At 38.9% G+C, this 23,421-nt stretch overlaps 1 protein-coding gene across 5 annotated transcripts in view; it reads right to left on the minus strand.

Moving 5' to 3' along the window:
* Positions 1-1,585: 1,585 nt before the first annotated feature.
* Positions 1,586-23,421, minus strand: part of ZMYM2 (zinc finger MYM-type containing 2) — a 409,791-nt gene continuing 387,955 nt past the window's right edge. For all 5 annotated transcript variants that reach the window (XM_053708531.1, XM_053708528.1, XM_053708530.1 and 2 more), the window contains one exon: positions 1,586-2,462. In XM_053708531.1, coding sequence (XP_053564506.1) covers positions 2,270-2,462 — 193 coding nt within the window. In that variant the 3' untranslated portion in view covers positions 1,586-2,269. The remainder of the gene's footprint in view (positions 2,463-23,421) is intronic.

Consider the following 23,421-nt stretch of genomic DNA (forward strand, 5'->3'; position numbering starts at 1 on the left):
CAGAAGACCCCTGGACTGTATATCCTATTTTTGATGAACTTTTTACACACTTTATTTTGATAATTATGACTGAAAACATGACTTGGGGACTAAAGAATAGTAACTTTTTACACATTGTTCAATGCAAAGAAAAAAAAAAAAAAAAACATTAAAAACAAAATTTATGCTTCCCTGAAATTATTTTCTTTCAGGATAGTCAGTCTCCACAAACATTAACGTGTGTGATTGAATTACCGCCAATAGGAGGTGTCAAAGGACCCCAAACATGAGCTTTTAAGCCCTCCCACCTCCCTGTACTACTCAGTTTAACGTATAGCTGAGCAGAGGAAAAGAACAAATAAGTAGGAAAGACAAAGCAGGGGATGAAAAAGGTGCAAATAAAAACTGCCTCCAGAAATTCGGCAGGGTCTCCCCATCCTGAGAGAAAAGAAAAATTGTGTTTTCTTTCATATGACAGAGAGTACACAAACCTTATGGGATTTAACACCCAAGCTGTGGAGTCCACGATAAGGAAAGGATGGAAAAACGAAAAAGGCAGTTAATATTTGCCACAGTGTGGCTCGAAGAATTTTGCCATAAAAAACCCCTGCAAAACTATTCCAAGAAGCCCGATTTCTTAAGGCCCAAGAAGTAGAAACTGAGTACAGGGAGGTGGGAGGGCTTAAAAGCTTGTGTGGTTTGGGTTTCTTTGCCTCTCCTCCTAGTGGTGGGAATTTAATCCCACAGGTTAATGCTTGTGGAATCTTCTGATATAACTATTATTGTGTTTCTGTGTGCACAAATTAAGCATATTTGTTTTTGCATAGTTGTAATATTTAAAATGATTGTAGTATCACATTATCACACATTGGATAAAAAAAATATATAAAAATGAAAATCCTTTCAAATAACACAAATTTCCTTAGAAACTGCTTATACCAGGAATCATTAGCTTAAAAATATTTATTTGCTAATTAGATGATGAAACAGCTGGAAATATATAGTTGGACTTACAGCAGACAAGAAAACTGGGAGAAAAAAAAACCTTGTAGATACAAACATTTCAAAATCAAAAATTAAGAAAAGCTTCCTATGTATTAAAAAAAAAAGCACAAAAAAATACAAACAAAACCAAAATGATTGAATTAGTTTTGTTTACAAAATATATTTTACTTTTTAAAGTGCTAAATTGGCCAAGTTGTAATTTCAGAAAACTAATAATGACCATAAAGTAGTTTTAATTGCTGTTAGGATTTTAGAATATTAAATGGTGAACAGAAAGTGATTTGTGTTCACGCGCTATAATAGATACTGAAGGCAGTGGAAATACAGAGATAACAAGTTACACATCACTTAAAAGATCTATAAATCTAAAATTAAACTTTTGTGTGTCACAAAATGTGAAGAATTATTCCAATTGGTTTTCTGCATACACTTTTCACATGCCCACAACCAAAAGAAGCACACACAAAAAAATTCAACAAAATAAAACCTTTCCCCAATATTAAAATATTAGATTTCCAAAAACATTTTTGACTTTGTGAAATATTTCCTATGTACACAAATTTAGACATTTTATTTGTTGGGTATAAGAATCACAAATAAGGAAAGAACATGGTAATTGTTTAATGTGAGGGAGGAGGGAAAGGAGAGAAAAAAGATTTTTCACATGTATAGAAACAATTACAGTACACAAATACTGACAGCATTCTCAGGCCTAATTTTTGGTACAGAAGATAGACTTTCTACATCAGCTAATAGGGCTTTTTTCAAACAAAAATAAAAACAAATCCCTATTAGTTTACTTTCAATTTTAAAATCTTTAGACACGGCATTCTAAATTTTAGTAGTGCTACCCATACACAACCCTTAGATGTCAAAACCTGGTAAAAGCTTTGTTTTTAAGGAAGCTTTGAAAACAAATTGTGCAATATGTATAATAATTTTTACAAAAAAAGAAAAAAAAAAAGAAAAAAAAAAAAAGAAAAACAAACACATGGCACGTCCTCATTCAGATTTTATAATGTAAAAAGTTACAAACATACCTAATCAAATAAATAATAAAAAAATGAGCCGTGTGTTAATGTATCCTAAAATCCACTACAAGGAAAATGGCAAATGTCACACGCATATTTACATTGTAATATCCAACCCGGTTGCACTGCTACAAAACTCATAAAATATATGGGGAGTAAACATGTTTTACTCTTAATTTTTATTAATAAGTTCTAGCAGCATGACTATCTAATGCTGTTTTCATTTGTTGTGACTGCTTAGTGATCCCGAAAGTTTAGTCAGTTTCTTCATCCAGTTCATAACTATTTTTTTCATAAATATCCTTTACTAGTAGAACCCGTATAAGCATATTTTCCAAAGTGTTTCGATCTAATGAAGTTGATGTATACCAAAAAGGGGAGTCAGCGGAAGCAGAGCTTTCAGGTTTCAAATAAAAGACATCCATCCTTTGATTTAGATTTTGTGGGCTAGGAAAGAAAACAAACAAAACAGTAAATACATATAAATTTTACAAATTTTATTTAAAATTCATATTTACCAATAAAACTTTCTTCACACTGGTAGTAAAATAGTATTCTGTATTTGTACTGTACATGGATTCTGACATTTGGAGTAGCTAGAAATGCCTCCCAGATGTCTGACTGGGCGGAGCCCACCTGTTATAAAAAGCTTCACATCAAATATAGATCTTTTTAATATTGATCCCAAACGGATGTGGATACATTTAGTAAAAAAATAAATAAAAATATATACATTTATTAATTTCCATTTTGTCTAGACACTGTGCTTAGGTCCAAAATACGCCTGTTTTGATTCATAGGGTAGGATGGGATCATAAAATATGGGACAGATTATTTTCAAAATATGAAAGGTTGTCAAAACAGCAAGACGAACAGCAGTCATTTACTTAAACAATAGACCAAAACATGCATTGCATCAGAATAATCTGGGGATTTAGGAGACACCACTTGTACTTGAAAATAAAACAGAAACCAAGTCAACAGTACAATCACTTTTAGGTCTTGCTAAATATAAATGGGTCTCGAGACAGAAGATTTGGAATGCTTGGGAATTATTTTCGGATATAAAGGTGGCATAATTGCTTCCTGCTTATCCTGATATTTTGATGAATGTGAGTATTTTATTGATAAGCTGTGCAAACAATAAGCAACAGCAAAAATCAAACCCCCCAATGGAGGTGGGAGAGCCCAGTCCATTTAAAAGGGTGTTATTGCACCTTATATCAACTACTTTCCCAAGTATGTCTATAAGATAGGGGGCGCCCTAGGAAGGTTAATTAGTATAAATACTAAGAAGTGCAATAGGAATACAATGGTAGAATTATCACTCAGTAACTATGTAATATATATGATGAGTTAGTATGGTGTATGTCTAAGGCTGATGAATACAAAACAGATCAATGTGACTCAAAATTGTTATCACAATTAATACATAGAATGTCCAGTATTTTGAACATAAATACAATAAAAATGAGTAGATTACAAAGTCTTTAAAAGGTGGACTGGAGGGGTTCAAGGCAGCAATCTGTAGAGGACCCGGCCTGGATCCTATAAGGATAATCTATAGACGAGAAGAGAGACAGATGCGCCACATGGCCCAATATTGTTTGTTCCACACAAAATAAATGATCAAGTTGTGCTATATTAAACTCACAATCTTAGGAGCACTCCAATTAGTGCAGTGGGAGCAGTCTGGGATCTATGACAGTCACCCAGCAGACCGACCTCTTGGAATAGAGATGGATATTCTGTGATAAAGATACAAAAAGACACAAGGTGCCTATATGGCCTAGTACAGTCTTAACCCAAAGAGCAATAGTGTGTATAGTTTATATATACTCACATTTTGTATAGCATCTCCATTGATGCTATTCAGGCAGGAAGGGATCAATACAGTCACCCAACAGACTATGACAAGGCTTCCACAGGAGGCAATCGGCAAAAATCCAGTGGACCAAGGATAGATCCAAATAATACACGATAGCAAGTGTTTTTGTATAAGAGTTATAAACTTTACTTAAAAAGATTAAAATCAAGCGACGCGTTTCTCAGCAACAAGCTGTTTCATCAGGCTTATCTCTTAAGCCTGATGAAACAGCTTGTTGCTGAGAAACTAGTCGCTTGATTTTAATCTTTTTAAGTAAAGTTTATAACTCTTATACAAAAACACTTGCTATCGTGTATTATTTGGATCTATCCTTGGTCCATTGGATTTTTGCCTATTGCCTCCTGTGGAAGCCTTGTCATAGTCTGTTGGGTGACTGTATTGATCCCTTCCTGCCTGAATAGCATCAATGGAGATGCTATACAAAAACATAATTTATGTAAGAACTTACCTGATAAATTCATTTCTTTCATATTAGCAAGAGTCCATGAGCTAGTGACGTATGGGATATACATTCCTACCAGGAGGGGCAAAGTTTCCCAAACCTCAAAATGCCTATAAAAACACCCCTCACCACACCCACAAATCAGTTTAACGAATAGCCAAGAAGTGGGGTGATAAGAAAAAAGTGCGAAAGCATAAAAAAATAAGGAATTGGAATAATTGTGCTTTATATAAAAAAAATCATAACCACCATAAAGAGGGTGGGCCTCATGGACTCTTGCTAATATGAAAGAAATGAATTTATCAGGTAAGTTCTTACATGATAAATTCATTTCTTTCATATTAGCAAGAGTCCATGAGCTAGTGACGTATGGGATATACATTCCTACCAGGAGGGGCAAAGTTTCCCAAACCTCAAAATGCCTATAAATACACCCCTCACCACACCCACAAATCAGTTTAACGAATAGCCAAGAAGTGGGGTGATAAGAAAAAAGTGCGAAAGCATAAAAAATAAGGAATTGGAATAATTGTGCTTTATACAAAAAAATCATAACCACCACAAAAAAAGGGTGGGCCTCATGGACTCTTGCTAATATGAAAGAAATGAATTTAACAGGTAAGTTCTTACATAAATTATGTTTTCTTTCATGTAATTAGCAAGAGTCCATGAGCTAGTGACGTATGGGATAATGACTACCCAAGATGTGGATCTTTCCACGCAAGAGTCACTAGAGAGGGAGGGATAAAATAAAGACAGCCAATTCCGCTGAAAAATAATCCACACCCAAAATAAAGTTTAAATTATAAGCAGAAGATTCAAACTGAAACAGCTGCCTGAAGTACTTTTCTACCAAAAACAGCTTCAGAAGAAGAAAACACATCAAAATGGTAGAATTTAGTAAAAGTATGCAAAGAAGACCAAGTTGCTGCTTTGCAAATCTGATCAACCGAAGCTTCATTCCTAAACGCCCAGGAAGTAGAAACTGACCTAGTAGAATGAGCTGTAATCCTTTGAGGCGGAGTTTTACCCGACTCGACATAATCATGATGAATTAAAGATTTCAACCAAGATGCCAAAGAAATGGCAGAAGCCTTCTGACCTTTCCTAGAACCGGAAAAGATAACAAATAGACTAGAAGTCTTTCGGAAATTCTTAGTAGCTTCAACATAATATTTCAAAGCTCTAACTACATCCAAAGAATGCAATGATTTCTCCTTAGAATTCTTAGGATTAGGACATAATGAAGGAACCACAATTTCTCTACTAATGTTGTTAGAATTCACAACCTTAGGTAAAAATTTAAAAGAAGTTCGCAACACCGCCTTATCCTGATGAAAAATCAGAAAAGGAGACTCACAAGAAAGGGCAGATAACTCAGAAACTCTTCTGGCATAAGAGATGGCCAAAAGGAACAAAACTTTCCAAGAAAGTAATTTAATGTCCAAAGAATGCATAGGTTCAAACGGAGGAGCTTGAAGAGCCCCCAGAAACAAATTCAAACTCCGAGGAGAAATTGACTTAATGACAGGTTTTATACGAACCAAAGCTTGTACAAAACAATGAATATCAGGAAGATTAGCAATATTTCTGTGAAAAAGAACAGAAAGAGCAGAGATTTGTCCTTTCAAGGAACTTGCAGACAAACCTTTATCCAAACCATCCTGAAGAAACTGTAAAATTCTCGGAATTCTAAAAGAATGCCAGGAAAAATGAGAAAGACACCAAGAAATATAAGTCTTCCAGACTATATAATATATCTCCCTAGATACGGATTTACGAGCCTGTAACATAGTATTAATCACATAGTCAGAGAAACCTCTTTGACTAAGAATCAAGCGTTCAATCTCCATACCTTTAAATTTAAGGATTTGAGATCCTGATGGAAAAAAGGACCTTGTGACAGAAGGTCTGGTCTTAACGGAAGAGTCCACGGTTGGCAAGAGGCCATCCGGATAAGATCCGCATACCAAAACCTGTGAGGCCATGCTGGAGCCACCAGCAGAACAAACTAGCATTCCTTCAGAATCTTGGAGATTACTCTTGGAAGAAGAACTAGAGGCGGAAAGATATAGGCAGGATGATACTTCCAAGGAAGTGACAACGCATCCACTGCTTCCTCTTGAGGATCCCTGGATCTGAACAGATACCTGGGAAGTTTCTTGTTTAGATGAGAAGCCATCAGATCTATTTCTGGAAGACCCCACATTTGAACAATCTAAAGAAATACCTCTGGGTGAAGAGACCATTCGCCCGGATGAAATGTTTGGCGGCTGAGATAATCCGCTTCCCAATTGTCTATACCTGGGATATGAACCGCAGAAACTAGACAGGAGCTGGATTCCGCCCATACCAGAATTCGAGATACTTCTTTCAAAGCCAGAGGACTGTGAGTCCCTCCTTGATGATTGATGTATGCCACAGTTGTGACATTGTCTGTCTGAAAACAAATGAACGATTCTCTCTTTAGAAGAGGCCAAGACTGAAGAGCTCTGAAAATTGCACGGAGTTCCAAAATATTGATCGTAATCTCACCTCCTGAGATTCCCAAACCCCTTGTGCTGTCAGAGACCCCCAAACAGCTCCCCAACCTGTCAGACTTGCATCTGTTGAAATTACAGTCCAGGTCGGAAGAACAAAAGAAGCCCCCTGAACTAAACGATGGTGATCTGTCCACCACATCAGAAAGTATCGTACAATCAGTGTTAAAGATATTAATTGAGATATCTTTGTGTAATCCCTGCACCACTGGTTCAGCATACAGAGCTGAAGAGGTCGCATGTGAAAACGAGCAAAGGGGATCGCGTCCGATGCTGCAGTCATAAGACCTAGAATTTCCATGCATAAAGCTACCGAAGGGAATGATTGTGACTGAAGGTTTCGACAAGCTGATATCAACTTTAGACGTCTCTTGTCTGTCAAAGACAGAGTCATGGACACTGAATCTATCTGGAAACCTAAAAAGGTTACCCTTGTTTGAGGAATCAATGAACTTTTGGTAAATTGATCCTCCAACCATGATCTTGAAGAAACAACACAAGTCGATTTGTATGAGATTCTGCTAAATGTGAAGACTGAGCAAGTACCAAGATATCGTCCAAATAAGGAAATACCACAATACCCTGTTCTCTGATTACAGACAGAAGGGCACCGAGAACCTTTGTAAAAATTCTTGGAGCTGTAGCTAGGCCAAACGGTAGAGCCACAAACTGGTAATGCTTGTCTAGGAAAGAGAATCTCAGAAACTGATAGTGATCTGGATGAATCGGAATATGCAGATATGCATCCTGTAAATCTATTGTGGACATATAATGCCCTTGCTGAACAAAAGGCAGGATAGTCCTTACAGTTACCATTTTGAATGTTGGTATCCTTACATAACGATTCAATATTTTTAGATCCAGAACTGGTCTGAAGGAATTCTCCTTCTTTGGTACAATGAAGAGATTTGAATAAATCCCCAGCCCCTGTTCCAGAACTGGAACTGGCATAATTACTCCAGCCAACTCTAGATCTGAAACACATTTCAGAAATGCTTGAGCCTTCTCTAGGTTTACTGGGACACGGGAAAGAAAAAATCTCTTTGCAGGAGGCCTTATCTTGAAGCCAATTCTGTACCCTTCTGAAACAATGTTCTGAATCCAGAGATTGTGAACGGAATTGAACCAAATTTCTTTGAAAAAACGTAATCTGCCCCCTACCAGCTGAGCTGGAATGAGGGCCGCACCTTCATGTGGACTTGGGAGCTGGCTTTGGTTTTCTAAAAGGCTTGGATTTATTCCAGACTGGAGATGGTTTCCAAACTGATACCGCTCCTGAGGATGAAGGATCAGGCTTTTGTTCCTTGTTGTGACGAAAGGAACAAAAACGATTATTAGACCTAAATTTACCTTTAGATTTTTTATCCTGTGGTAAAAAAGTTCCTTTCCCTCCAGTAACAGTTGAGATAATAGAATCCAACTGAGAACCAAAAAATGTATTACCCTGGAAAGAAAGGGAAAGCAGAGTAGACTTAGAAGACATATCAGCATTCCAAGTTTTAAGCCATAAAGCTCTTCTAGCTAAAATAGCTAGAGACATATACCTGACATCAACTCTAATGATATCAAAGATGGCATCACAAATAAAATTATTAGCATGTTGTAGAAGAATAATAATGCTATGAGAATTATGATCTGTTACTTGTTGCGCTAAAGCTTCTAACCAAAAGGTTGAAGCTGCAGCAACATCCGCTAAAGATATAGCAGGTCTAAGAAGATTACCTGAACACAAGTAAGCTTTTCTTAGAAAGGATTCAATTTTCCTATCTAAAGGATCCTTAAAGGAAGTACCATCTGCCGTAGGAATAGTAGTACGCTTAGCAAGAGTAGAGACAGCCCCATCAACCTTAGGGATTTTATCCCAAAATTCTAATCTGTCAGATGGCACAGGATATAATTGCTTAAAACGTTTAGAAGGAGTAAAAGAATTACCCAAATTATTCCATTCCCTGGAAATTACTTCAGAAATAGCACCAGGGACAGGAAAAACTTCTGGAATAACTACAGGAGATTTAAAAACCTTATCTAAACGTTTAGATTTAGTATCAAGAGGACCAGAATCCTCAATTTCTAATGCAATTAGAACTTCTTTAAGTAAAGAACGAATAAATTCAATTTTAAATAAATATGAAGATTTATCAGCATCAACCTCTGAGACAGAATCCTCTGAATCAGAAGAAACAATATCAGTATCAGAATGATGATGTTCATTTAAAAATTCATCTGAAAAATGAGAAGTTTTAAAAGACTTTTTACGTTTACTAGAAGGAGGAATAACAGACATAGCCTTCTTAATGGATTTAGAAACAAAATCTCTTATGTTATCAGGAACACTCTGAGTATTAGATGTTGATGGAACAGCAACAGGTAATGTAACAGTACTAAAGGAAATATTATCTGCATTAGCAAGTTTGTCATGACAAACAGTACAAACAACAGCTGGAGGAACAGATACCAAAAGTTTACAGCAGATACACTTAGCTTTGGTAGCTCCAGCACCAGGCAGGGATATTCCAGAAGTATCTTCTGACTCAGCTTCAACGTGGGACATCTTGCAATATGTAATAGAAAAAACAACATATAAAGCAAAATTGATCAAATTCCTTAAATGACAGTTTCAGGAATGGGAAAAAAATGCCATAGAACAAGCTTCTAGCAACCAGAAGCACAAAATAATGAGACTTAAATAATGTGGAGACAATAGTGACGCCCATATTTTTTAAGCGCCAAAAAAAGACGCCCACATTATTTGGCGCCTAAATGCTTTTGGCGCCAAAATAACGCCACATCCGGAACGCCGACACTTTTGGCGCAAAAACGTCAAAAATGACGCAACTTCCGGCGACAAGTATGACGCCGGAAATAACAAAAAGAAAAACAAATTTTGCGCCAAGAATGACGCAATAAAATGAAGCATTTTCAGCCCCGCGAGCCTAACAGCCCACAGGGAAAAAAAGTCAAATTTTAAGGTAAGAAAAAAAAATTTGATTATTCAAATGCATTATCCCAAATAATGAAACTGACTGTCTGAAATAAGGAATATTGAACATCCTAACTCAAGGCAAATAAATGTTTAAACACAAATATTTAGAACTTTATATAAAAGTGCCCAACCATAGCTTAGAGTGTCACAAAAATAAGACTTACTTACCCCAGGACACTCATCTACTTGTAGTAGAAAGCCAAACCAGTACTGAAACGAGAATCAGTAGAGGTAATGGTATATATAAGAGTATATCGTCGATCTGAAAAGGGAGGTAAGAGATGAATCTCTACGACCGATAACAGAGAACCTATGAAATAGACCCCGTAGAAGGAGATAATTGAATTCAAATAGGCAATACTCTCTTCACATCCCTCTAACATTCACTGCACGCTGAGAGAAAAACCGGGCTCCAACCTGCTGCGGAGCGCATATCAACGTAGAATCTAGCACAAACTTACTTCACCACCTCCATGGGAGGCAAAGTTTGTAAAAACTGATTTGTGGGTGTGGTGAGGGGTGTATTTATAGGCATTTTGACTTTTGGGAAACTTTGCCCCTCCTGGTAGGAATGTATATCCCATACGTCACTAGCTCATGGACTCTTGCTAATTACATGAAAGAAATGCGAGTATATATAAACTATACACACTATTGCTCTTTGGGTTAAGACTGTACTAGGCCATATAGGCACCTTGTGTCTTTTTGTATCTTTATCACAGAATATCCATCTCTATTCCAAGAGGTCGGTCTGCTGGGTGACTGTCATAGATCCCAGACTGCTCCCACTGCACTAATTGGAGTGCTCCTAAGATTGTGAGTTTAATATAGCACAACTTGATCATTTATTTTGTGTGGAACAAACAATATTGGGCCAAGTGGCGCATCTGTCTCTCTTCTCGTCTATACTTTCCCAAGTACCCTGTCTTTTATTTTTATTTTAAAGGGACAGTCAAGTCCCAAAAACCTCATGATTCAAATAGGGCATGTAATTTTAAACAACTTCACAATTTATTTTTATCACCAATTTTGCTTTGCACATTTGATATTCTTAGTTGAAAGCTAATCCTAGGAGGTTCATATGCTATTTTCTTAGACATTGAAGGTCGCCTCTAATCTAAATGCATTTTGATAGTTTTTCACCACTAAAAGGGCGTTCATATAGATAACAATGAGCTCATGCACGTGAATTTACAGAGGAGTGAGCACTGATTGGCTAAAATGCAAGTCTGTCAAAAGAACTGAAATAAGGGGGCAGTCTGCAGAGGCTTAGATACAAGGTAATTAAAGAGGTAAAAAGTGTATTATAACTGTTGGTTATGTAAAACTGGGGAATGGGTAATAAAGGGATTATCTATCTTAAAACAAAATCTGGTGTTGACTGTCCCTTTAAGAAAACACATACAAAAATGCAAGCAACATTTGTGTTTAATGAATAAACACATGGAAAAACACAAAATTGACAATGACTACACAAATTATATCTGCTACCAGCACATAACATGATAAATTAATTTATTTCATGGTGGTGAGAGTCCACTATCCATTACTCCTGGGAAATACTCTTCCCTACCACTAGGAGGGGAAAGAGTACTAAACCCCAAGAACTCTAAAACCCCTCCCACTTCACAAGTACCTCAGTCTAATGTGTAGCCAAGCACAAAGAGGAAAGAAAATTAATAAACATACAAAATAGGAGTGGGGGGGGGAAGGTGCGCAAAAAAACAAAACAACCTCCCACCACCCAGAAAAACACAGGATGGGGTCTCGCGGACTCTCACCACCACAAAAGAAATTAATTTATATCAGGTAAGACGAAATTATGTTTTATTTTCATTCAGGTGGTGAGTCCACAATCCATTACTCCTGGGAACACTGCCTTTGACATACCATGCTGTATGATTATTGAAATGTGTATATACATTTTATTGCAATCGCTGCAAATTGCTTGTAAGCAAAATAAAAGCTAAGTTTTATATTTACCACTACGATTGTCTGGTGCTCCTATTATTTGCTCTATTGGATTTGCTCCTGGGAACGAATACCCATGCTGTTGAGTCCACAAGAAATAACAAAGGATGGGAATCTAAAAAAAACCCTCTTTCACTGAGAAACTAAATCCACAACCCCAATAGAGCCTAAAAAGGAAACTAACCAACAGACAAACAAAGCTGAGACAATTGCCTGAAGTACATCCTACCAAAGGCTGCCTCAGAAGAAGCAAAACCATAAACAATGGTAGAGAAAAATATGCAAAGACGACTAAACATCTGCCTTGCAAAATTGGTTAACTGATAAACATTGTTAAAACACAAAAAATGGCAACCGGTCTGATAGAATGAGTAGAAATCCATCTAGGTGGAGGCGGACCTGTATCCAAGAGAGCTGTATGAAACAGAAGCTTCAGCCAAAAAGCCAAAGAAACAGCAGAAAAGTTTTGCCCTTTTTAGCAAAACCAGCAAATGGAACACTAAAAAGAATCAAAAAAGTGATGAGACCACTGAGCAATTCCAATGATTAAGCCATAGAGGAGGAACAATGTCCCGAGTTATATTGTCGGAAAACAAAACCTTATCCTGAAGAAAAATAAGATTAGGAGCACAAGAAAGTAGAAAACTCAGACAATCATCTAACAGATGAAAGGGCTAAAACAAAAAACTTATAGAAATAAGTTTAACATCCACCTGATGCATAGGCTCAAAAGGAGGAACCTGCAAAAACTAAACATTGTTTATCAGTTGAATTAATTATATCTAATGAGAAACGGGAAAATTGCTTCCTAGTTGTTTAGACCTGGAATATGAACAGCAGAAATTAGACAGAAATAAACTTCTGCCTAAGAAAGAATTCAAGATACTATCTTCATAACTAGGTACTTGTAAGTTCCCCCTGATAATTGACACCGGTTACAGATGTAACTAAGTGTAAAAATTTGTAACAGAGTGGATGTTCCAGGGGGGGGTAGACAAAATGAGAAGTGATATACAACAATTGGAGGATTGGACAAACGACTGGGATCTAAAGTTTAACACAGCAAAGTGTAAAATAATGCATTTAGGGAAGAAAAATCCAAATGTTAATTACAGACTCAATGACACTTTACTGACTGTTACAGATGAGGAACAGGACTTGGGAATTATTATTTCAGATGATTTAAAACTTAGTAAACAATGTAGTAATGCAGCGAGTAAGGCTAGCAGAATGCTTGGCTGTATTGGTAGAGGTATTTGCAGCAGAAATAGTAAGGTTCTTATGCCACTTTATAGATCATTAGTTAGGCCTCATCTTGAGTATTGTGTGCAGTTCTGGAGGCCATATCTTCAGAAGGATATTAACAAACTTGAATCTGTGCAAAGGAGGGCTACCAAAATGGTACATGGTCTAAAAAATAAAACTTACCAGGATAGGCTCAATGACCTAAATATGTATAGCTTAGAGGAGAGAAGGGAAAGAGGTGATATGATAGCAACTTTCAAGTACATTAAAGGGTTTAGTAAAACTGAGGCTGTGGGTATTTTACATAAAATGGAAAATTCAAGAACAAGGGGTCATGAGCTCAAGCTAAAGGGTAGTAGATTCAGGAGTAATTTGAGGAAGCACTTCTTTACAGAAAGAGTGATTGATTTATGGAATAAACTTCCTCAAGAGGTAGTAGCAACAAACACTGTGGGGGACTTTAAAAATGCATGGGACAAGCATAAGGCTATCCTACGAACTAGATAAGTTTATACTGTTAGGTAAGGTGGGGCAGACTTGCTGGGCCTATGGCTCTTATCTGCCGTCAATATCTATGTTAAGTGAAAACTGAGAAAGGATTCCATTTTCAATAGAGGCCAACCTTAAAGGGGCCTGAATATCACACAGTTTTAAAACATTAATAGGTAACCTCGCCTCCCAAGGAAACCAAACTCCTTATGCCTTCTGAGACACCAAGACAGCCCCCAACATGAAAAAAAACTTGCATCTGTAGAGGTTACAGACCAAGAAGTATAAACAAAAAAACAATTTTTGCTTACCTGATAAATTTATTTCTCTTGTAGTGTATCCAGTCCACGGATCATCCATTACTTATGGGATATTCTCTTTCCCAACAGGAAGTTGCAAGAGGATCACCCAAGCAGAGCTGCTATATAGCTCCTCCCCTCACATGTCATATCCAGTCATTCGACCGAAACAAGACAAAAAAGGAGAAACTATAGGGTGCAGTGGTGACTGTAGTTTAATTAAAATTTAAACCTGCCTTAAAAGGACAGGGCGGGCCGTGGACTGGATACACTACAAGAGAAATAAATTTATCAGGTAAGCATAAATTATGTTTTCTCTTGTTAAGTGTATCCAGTCCACGGATCATCCATTACTTATGGGATACCAATACCAAAGCTAAAGTACACGGATGATGGGAGGGACAAGGCAGGTACTTAAACGGAAGTGACCACTGCCTGTAAAAAACCCTTTCTCCCAAAAATAGCCTCCGAAGAAGCAAAGTATCAAATTTGTTAAATTTGAAAAAGTATGAAGCGCAGACCAAGACTCCGTCTCGTAAATCTGTTCAACAGAAGCCTCCTTCTAAAAAGGCCCAAGTGAAAACCACAGCTCTAGTAGAATGAGCTGTAATCCCTTCAGAAGGCTGCTGTCTAGCAATCTCATAAGCTAAATTAATTATGCTTTTTAACCAAAAGGACAGAGAGGTTGCTGAAGTCTTTTTACCTCTCCTCTGTCCAGAATAGACACCAAACAAGGTGAATGTTTGATGAAAATCTGTAGTAGCTTGTAAGAAAAACTTTAAAGCACAAGCCACGTCCAAATTGTGTAATAGACGTTCCTTTGAAGAAGGAATAGGATACAAGAACGGAACAACAATCTCTTGAGTGATATTCTTGTTAGATACCACCTTAGGTAAAAACCCAGGTTGGTACGTAGGACTACCTTATCCGTACGGAGGACCAGATAAGGAGAATCACATTGTAACGCAGATAACTCGGAGACTCTACGAGCCGAGGAAAAATCTACCAAGAAAGAACTTTCCAAGATAAAAGTTTGATATCTATGGAATGAAAAAGTTCAAACGGAACTCCTAGAAGAACCTTAAGAGCCAGGTTTAAGCTCCATGGCGAAGCAACAGTTTTAAACACAGGCTTGGTTCTAACCAAAGCCTGACCAAAAGCCTGAACGTCTAGAATACCTGCCAGACGCTTGTGCAAAAGAATAGACAGTAGAAATCTGTCATTTTAAGGAACTAGCTGACAATCCTTTCTCAAAATCATCTTGGAGAAAAGATAATATCTTGGGAATCCAGACTTTACTCCATGAGTAACCCTTGGATTCATAACAACAAGATATTTACACCATATCTATGTTAAATTTTCCTAGAGACAGGCTTTCATGCCTGTATTAAGGTATCAATGACTGACTCGGAGAAGCCATGCTTTGATAACATCAAACGTTCAGTCTCCAGGAAGTCCAACTCTGATTAGTTATATTTAGATGGTTGAAAGGACCCTGAGGTAGAGGGTCCTGTCTCAGAAGCAGAGACCGTGGTGGAAAGGATGACATGTCCACCAGATCTGCATACCAGGTCCTGAGTGGCCACGCAGGCGCTGTCAAAAAACGCCAAAGCACTCTCATGCTTGATTTTGTGCAAACACCTCCGGAGGGAATTCCCACTCCCCCGGATGAAAAGTCTGACGACTTAGAAAATCCGTCTCCCAGTTCTCAACACCTGGGATATGTATAGCTGATAGACAAGAGTGAGTCTCTGTCCAGAGAATTATTTTAAGACTTCTAACATCGCTAGGGAACTTCTGTTCCCCCTTGATGGTTGATGTAAGCCACAGTCGTGATATTGTCCGACTGAAATATGATGTACCTCAGAGTTGCTAACTGAGGCCAAGTCTGAAGAGTATGGAATATCGCTCCCAGTTCCAGAATATACATTAGAAGGAGGGTCTCCTCCTGAGTCCACTATCCCTGAGCCTTCAGGGAGTTCCAGACTGTATCCCAACCTAAAAGGCTGGCATCTGTTGTAACAATTGTCCCATCTGACCTGCAGAAGGTCATACCCTTGGACAGATGGACCCGAGATAGTCACCAGAGAAGAGAATCTCTGATCTCTTGGTCCAGATTTAACAGGAGAACAAATCTGTGTAATCCCCGTTCCTCTGACTGAGTATGCATAGTTGCAGCGATCAGAAAAGTAGGCGTGCAAACGATACTATGTCCCTTGCCGCTACCATTAAGCCGATTACATTCATGTACTGAGCCACCAAAGGGCGCGGATGGAATGAAGAACACGGCAGAAATTTAGAAACTTTGACAACCTTGACTCCGTCAGGTAAATTTTCTATCAGAATCCCTAGGAGGGAAACCCTTGAGATTGGGGATAGAGAACTCTTTCCTTGTTCACTTTCCACCCATACGATCTCAGAAATGCCATTACTACGTCTGTATGAAACTTGGCAACTTGGATGTTTGACGCCTGTATCGGGATGTCGTCTAAATAAGGGGCCATTTTTATGCCCCGCAGTCTAAGGACCGCCAAAGCGACCCCAGAACCTCCATAAAGATTCTTGGGGCTGTATTTAACCCAAAGGAAAGAGCTACAAACTGGTAATGCCTGTCTAGAAAGGCAAACATGAAAAACGATGGTAATCTTTATGCATCGTAATGTGAGGATAATGCATCCTTCAAATACATTGTAGTCCTCTATTGACTCTCCTGGATCATAGTTAAAATGGTACGAATAGTTTCCAACTTAAATGATGGAATCTAAGGAATTGGTTTAAGATCTTTAGATCCAAAATAGATCTGAAGGTTCCCTCTCCTTGGGAACCACAAACAGATTTGAGTAAAAATTCTATCCCTGTTCCTCCCCTGGAACTGGATGGGTCTCGTACACAGAGTAAGAATGCCTCTTTCTTTATCCGGTTTGCAGATAATTGTGAAAGGGGAAATCTCCCCTTTTTTTTGGGGGGGGGGAAAGCTTTGAAATCCAGAAGATCTCTCTGGGATATAATTTGCAATGCCCAGGGAATCCTGGGCCTCTCTCTCTCTCGCCCATGCCTGGGCGAAAAATGAAAGTCTGCCCCCTACAGGATCCGTTACCGGATAGGGAGCCGTTCTACATGCTGTCTTAGAGGCAGCAGCAGGCCCCTTGGCCTGCTTATCTTTGTTCCAGGCCCGGTTGTCACCAGACCGTCTTGGACTAAGCAAAAGTTCCCTCTTGATTTGCCTTAGAGGAAATTGATGCCACGCCTGCCTTGAAGTTTCGAAAGGCACGAAAATTAGACTTTTTTGGCCCTTGATTTGGACCTGTCCTGAGGAAGGGCATTACCTTTTCCTCCAGCATAGTAAAAAAACAGAATTCTTAGCCGTTAGTTTAGACAAAAAAAACAAGGCATCAGAAAACAAAGAAATTGGCTAGCTTAAGAGCTCTAAGCTTGTCAAGTATTCATCCAATGGAGTCGCTACCTGTAAAGCCTCATCCAGAGACTCAAACAAGAACGCCGCAGCAGCAGTGACAAAAGCAATGCATGCAAGGGGCTGCAGGATAAAACCTTGTTGAATAAACATTTTCCTAAGGTAACCCTCTAATTTTTTTATCCATTGGATCTAAAAAAGCACAACTGTCCTCGACAGGGTAAATGGTACGCTAGCTAGAGTAGAAACTCTTCTCTCCACCTTAGGAACTGTCTGCCATAAGTCCCGTGTGGTGGCAACTATTAGAAACATTTTTCTAAAAATAGGAGGGGAAGAGAACGGCACACCTGGTCTATCCCATTCCTAATTAATAATTTTAGTAAACCTCTTTAGGTATTGGAAAAAGAACAGTACACACCGGCACTGCATAGTATTTATCCAGTCTACACAATTTCTCTGGCACTGCGATTGTACACAGTCAATCAGAGCAGCGAAAACCTCCCTGAGCAACAAGTGGAGGTTCTCGAGCATAAAATTTAAATGTAGAAATATCAGAATCAGGTTAAATCATCTTCCCTGAGTCAAAAATATCACCCACAGACCGAAGCTCCCCAGCTTCTGCATATTATGAGGCAGTATCAGACATGGTTCTTAAAGCGTCTGTATGCTCTGTAACTATCCCCAGAGCTATCTTGCTTTCCTTTAATTTCAGGTAGTCTGACTAATACAGCTGCCAGTGTATTATTCACAACCTTTGCCATGTCTTGTAAAATAAACGCTATGGGTGCCCTTTATGTACTTGGCGCCATTTGAGCGTGAGTCCCTGAAGCGGGAGTCGAAGGATCTGACACGTGGGGAGAGTTAGTCAGCATAACTTCCCTCTCGACAGAATCCTCTGGTAAATAAACGCTATGGGCGCCCTTGATGTACTTGGCGCCATTTGAGCGTGAGTCCCTAAAGCGGGAGTCAAAGGGTCTGACACGTGGGGAGAGTTAGTCGGCATAACTTCCCCCTCGACAGAATCCTCTGGTGATAATGTTTTTAAAGACAAAAAAATGATCTTTATTGTTTAACATGAAATCAGTACATCTGGTACACATTCTAAGATGGGGTTCCACCATGGCTTTAAACATAATGAACACAGAGCTTCCTCTATGTCAGACATGTTAGAACAGACTAATAATGAGACTAGTAAGCTTGGAAAACACTTTAAATCAGGTTAACAAGCAAATATAAAAAACAAATTTTGTCAAAATTTGAAAAACAGTTAAAAAAGGCAGTAAATCAAACGAAATTTTTACAGTATATGTAATAAGGTAACAGAGCATTGCACCCACTTGCAAATGGATGATTAACCCCTTAATGCAAAAAACAGATAAAAAAAACGACATAGACGTTTTTAAACAGACACAACAAAACTGCCACAGCTGAGCTGTGGATTACCTTCCCTATAAACGATTTTGGGAGTCTTTTTAGCCCTTTAGAGATGTCCTGTAGTAATCATGGGACTGCTGAGGGAATCTGGATGATTCATTTTGTAATTTTAACTGCGCAGAAAAGCGCTAAATTAGGTCCCTCCCACACATATTACAACAGTGGGAAGCCTCAGTTAACTGTTTCTATGCAGAATTTAAGCCAGCCATGTGGAAAAATTAGGCCCCAATAAGTTTTATCACCAAACATATGTCAAAAAACGATTAAACATGCCAGCAAACGTTTTAAAACACATTTTTATAAGAGTATGTATCTCTATTAATCAGCCTGATACCAGTCACTTTCACTGCATTTAAGGCTATACTAACATTACAGTTTTATCACCAATGTACGTTAAAAAACGATTAAACATGCCAGTAAACGTTTTAAAACACATTTTTATGAGAGTATGTATCTCTATTAATAAGCCTTATACCAGTCGCTATCACTGCATTCAAGGCTTTACTTACATTACTTCGGTATCAGCAGTATTTTCTTAGTCAATTCCATTCCTTAGAAAAATATTTTACTGCACATACCTTATTTGCAGGCAAAAACTGCACGCCATTCCCCCTCTGAAGTACCTCACTCCTCAGAATGTGGGAGAACAGCAAATGGATCTTAGTTACTTCTGCTAAGATCATAGAAAAACGCAGGCAGATTCTTCTTCCAAATACTGCCTGAGATAAACAGCACACTCCGGTGCCATTTAAAAATAAACTTTTGATTGAAGAAATAAACTAAGTATAAAACACCACAGTCCTCTCACGACCTCCTTCTATGTTGAGAGTTGCAAGAGAATGACTGAATATGACATGTGAGGGGAGGAGCTATATAGCAGCTCTGCTTGGGTGATCCTCTTGCAACTTCCTGTTGGGAAGGAGAATATCCCATAAGTAATGGATGATCCGTGGACTGGATACACTTAACAAGAGAAAAAGCCCCTTGCATGAAGGGCTAATAGTACAGCCACCAAGACAGAAACAGACTTGTTTTGGAATGTAAATGAGTCCTCAGAGAAAGCAGAGTATGGTCCCTGTATCATAGGTAAAAGATATAAAGCTGAAGAGGGCTCATATGGAAGCAAGCAAACAGAATAGAAAGAAATGCCTCAAACATGAGACATGATAGCTCCATGCAAAAAAGCAACTGAAGGAAAAAAAAGAGAGAGACATAGGAGGTTCCAACATGCAAAACCCAGCTTTAATCGTCTTTGCTCTGTCAAAGAAAGACTATGTGAATCTATTTGAACCACCAGAATAGCAACCATATCTGAGGAACCAGAAACGGTGTGGAAAAATGACTCTGCAGTCATGTTGTTACTACTACTACTACTACTACAACAACCTGTAGGAGAGAAATACTGCTAAATGTAAAGATAGAGCTTAAACCAAGATATCATCCAGGTCAGAAAAACACTGCAATACCCAAAGATCTGATTACTAAAAAGGGTATCCAGAAACTTGTAGACAGACCAAACGTAAGAAAAAAAATGGAAAAAGATTGTTAAAGAAAAAACAAACAAAAAAAAACCTCAGAAACCGATGATGTTCCAAACATAAAAACAAAAAAGGAAAGCATCTTAAAAATCTATTGTGGACTGATTGAATAGTTTGTAAAAGTATGAACTTGAAAAACTTGTTCAAAGTTTCTAGATCAGAATTGATCTAAAAAGCTCCCTCCTTTAAAACAATGAATAGGTGAGGAAGTTCCAGAGGAGGAGCTCAGGTGTGTGGTCAGGTGAGACACCTGCTCTGAATCACCTCCACTGCAAGCTGTTGGCGATCTCTTTGCGCCTAAACCTTAGACCCTGGGTGGCCTGCTAAAGCTATTCTACCGCTTCTGGAACTGATGTAGTGCCACAATACCGCACAGAACTATAAGCTGCAATAACCATAGGCGCTCATCATCTGCCTTGGATGTGCATTATTACCTGCCACTGAGAGAAAGGGAAAACTCAGGCTGTGGTATTTGTGACTATCTCCCTGCACACCCAAATAGGAGCCGAGGACAGTCTCTGTTTATCCTGGGTGGTCTCCTGGTCCGGAGCCTCTGTTGGGACCTACCCTGGTTTGGTTGTTGAGCCCGGTATAGTGACTTGCCCGCTCCCATAGACACTGACCTCCGGAGCTTCTCAATTACCTGATCTTACTGCAGGCCTTGCTGGTCCGGATCAGAGCTGCAGTCCCTGGACGATCCAATCTGTGGCTGACTCATCTTGATCTCCGTCATTCCTGGCAGAGAAGCGGCTGGTCCCGCACCTACTCTCGGTCCGCTGTTCCCTCCCACCGGTGCTGCAAGAGGGACACGGACCGCCACCTTCTCCTGGGTCACTCCTTCGGATCCTGGGCGGCCTCACTCGCCCTCCGCAACTCCCATCGCTGATCTGGTTGGGGATTGTCTGTCGTCCTCGGAAGCTGTGGTCGGGTGCACCCCCCTCCCACCGGTGCTGCGTGAGGGGGGCTGTACCAGAGAGGAGCTTGTCACGTCGTGTGGTGGTACCTGGACCTCACCAGTGGGTAACGTTGAAATAGCCAGCATCTGAGAACAGACTGTGTTCCTCTCCTCCCCTCCCCACTAACATACTTACGCTGGGAAAGGCAAGGGGAAGGAGTTGATTTGGGGAGAAGAGAGGGGGAAACCGAAGGGGCTAAACGTACAACCTGTACCCAGGTCCACACAGACAATACGGGACAAGCTTTAATCTAAAAGGCACTATATTACCTGGCTGTCTGCCAGATTATTGATCTCGCCTTTTACTTTTACCGGGACTTGCCCCAAAAACATTTAAATATACCTATGTTTATCAAACTGGGCTGCCGATTATCATAACCAGATTTTGTATGTATTAACTCAGTCTAGGCTATTTAGTCTAGGGACAAAGGATCTAACTGGGCTCACTTACTATTCAGTAATTAACCTAATGTTCCCCTCCACTGACATTTTGTATTCCCACTCCTTCCCTAAGCATTACCCGTTAAATTAAAGAGCTACTCTCTACGCCTATGTGTAGAGACAGGGAACACTTGAATCAACTTAATTAAATCCTAAAATTAACAATCGAGTATGAACTGCCATCTTGTTCCGTAACCTTGTAGGGGGTAAGAGGGAAGTGGAGGAAGGGGGGGGGAACAAGGGAAAAGAGGGATAAAGAGTTAAAAATCTGCAGAAAAACTGTTTAGTCTCCCTTTTATTAGCATCCACTTCACATAACCTGGGAGAGGTAGTAGGGAATTTTTTAATAAAGGAAGAGAGGCTAACAGGTTATAGATTTTTTTTTTCTATTGTGAAATTGCCATGTCATCAGCTGTTAATTAGGAGGCTTTTATACCATCTCTTCTTGCCTCCAGAAACGCTACACTCTGTATTCTTTGTGTCAGGAGAGTCTTGTTAAACTTAACTCCTCGCTACTCCTGTCTATATATAGAGGCTGGTAACTTGACATTTATGAAAGCTAATTGTTAACATCAGTAGCCTGTAAGAATTGGTAACTGTACATTACATATTTTAGACTTTGTATTACAAATTGAACAATTCTTCCCTCCTCTCTTTATTGCTTTGTTCTTTTCTTGAATCCGACGCTATAAAGCCACACTATAAAGTGATTGTGTATAGTGAGAATAGAACATATACTATTGATCTTCTTTTAGTTCTTCTTTAGGGAGGGGAGATAGGAGGGGAAGAAAGAGAAACAAAATCTTAAAGGTCTAATTAAGTATTAGCAGCTTATATCTTGCTGCAACTTATCTGTTTAAAATTAGAGTGCTTGCATCTTTCGGTTTCCTGTGCCCTATCACATATGCCTTTCACTTCCCACACTATCACACCCCCACCCTTAACTAAATAATACCATATCACTTTAAAACTTTCCTTTTTTTATTTTCTTCTTCTTTCCCCCTCTCACTCAGCACTTAACACTACACTATTGTCACCTTTTTTTTTTCTTTTTTTTCCCCCGGAAACACTTTTTTCAACGTTTCCCTTCTCACTATAATTTAAGCACGTGGCACATGGATAAATTTCTTTCCAACTCTTCCAATACACCTTCACCAAATATGGCAGCCAGGCACAGGAAACTTAAAAATACTCAGGATCTCGTTACTGAGACCCATCTAACCCTAGCTGGTAACTCAATAACTCCTGAAACTACTAATCTACAGTCCCTGGTAAATAGTATTTCATACGCACTCACACCTAAATTTGATGCACTCAAATCAGAAATTAAGCAAGATATCACTTCCCTAACCCAAGAGGTCAGACATTTTTCGAATAGACTACAGGAAGTAGAGCAGAGGGTGTCTGACCTGGAGGACTTAGCAACGCTACAAAGTGCTAAGCTTGAGACCTCAACTAAAAATTTGCAAAAAATATTTGACAGACTGGAGGATTTGGAAAATCGCTCCAGACGAAACAATATAAGAATAGGCCTCCCAGAGGATAAACAAGATCCCATCTACTTACCACCCGATCCTAGTGGAAAGAGCCCACAGAATAGGCGCCCCTCGATTAGACAATAGAAACGGAAGCAGGCCTAGACCTGTTATTGCTAGACTACTTAATTATCAGGACAAGAATATGTTAATGCAACACTTTCGTGAAAACCAGCCAATTTTCATAGAAAACAATAAGATTTTAATGTTTCAAGATTTCTCGGCTGATACAGC

This window comes from Bombina bombina, chromosome 3, assembly GCF_027579735.1.
Source record: "Bombina bombina isolate aBomBom1 chromosome 3, aBomBom1.pri, whole genome shotgun sequence".
In the NCBI taxonomy this organism is placed as follows: domain Eukaryota; kingdom Metazoa; phylum Chordata; class Amphibia; order Anura; family Bombinatoridae; genus Bombina; species Bombina bombina.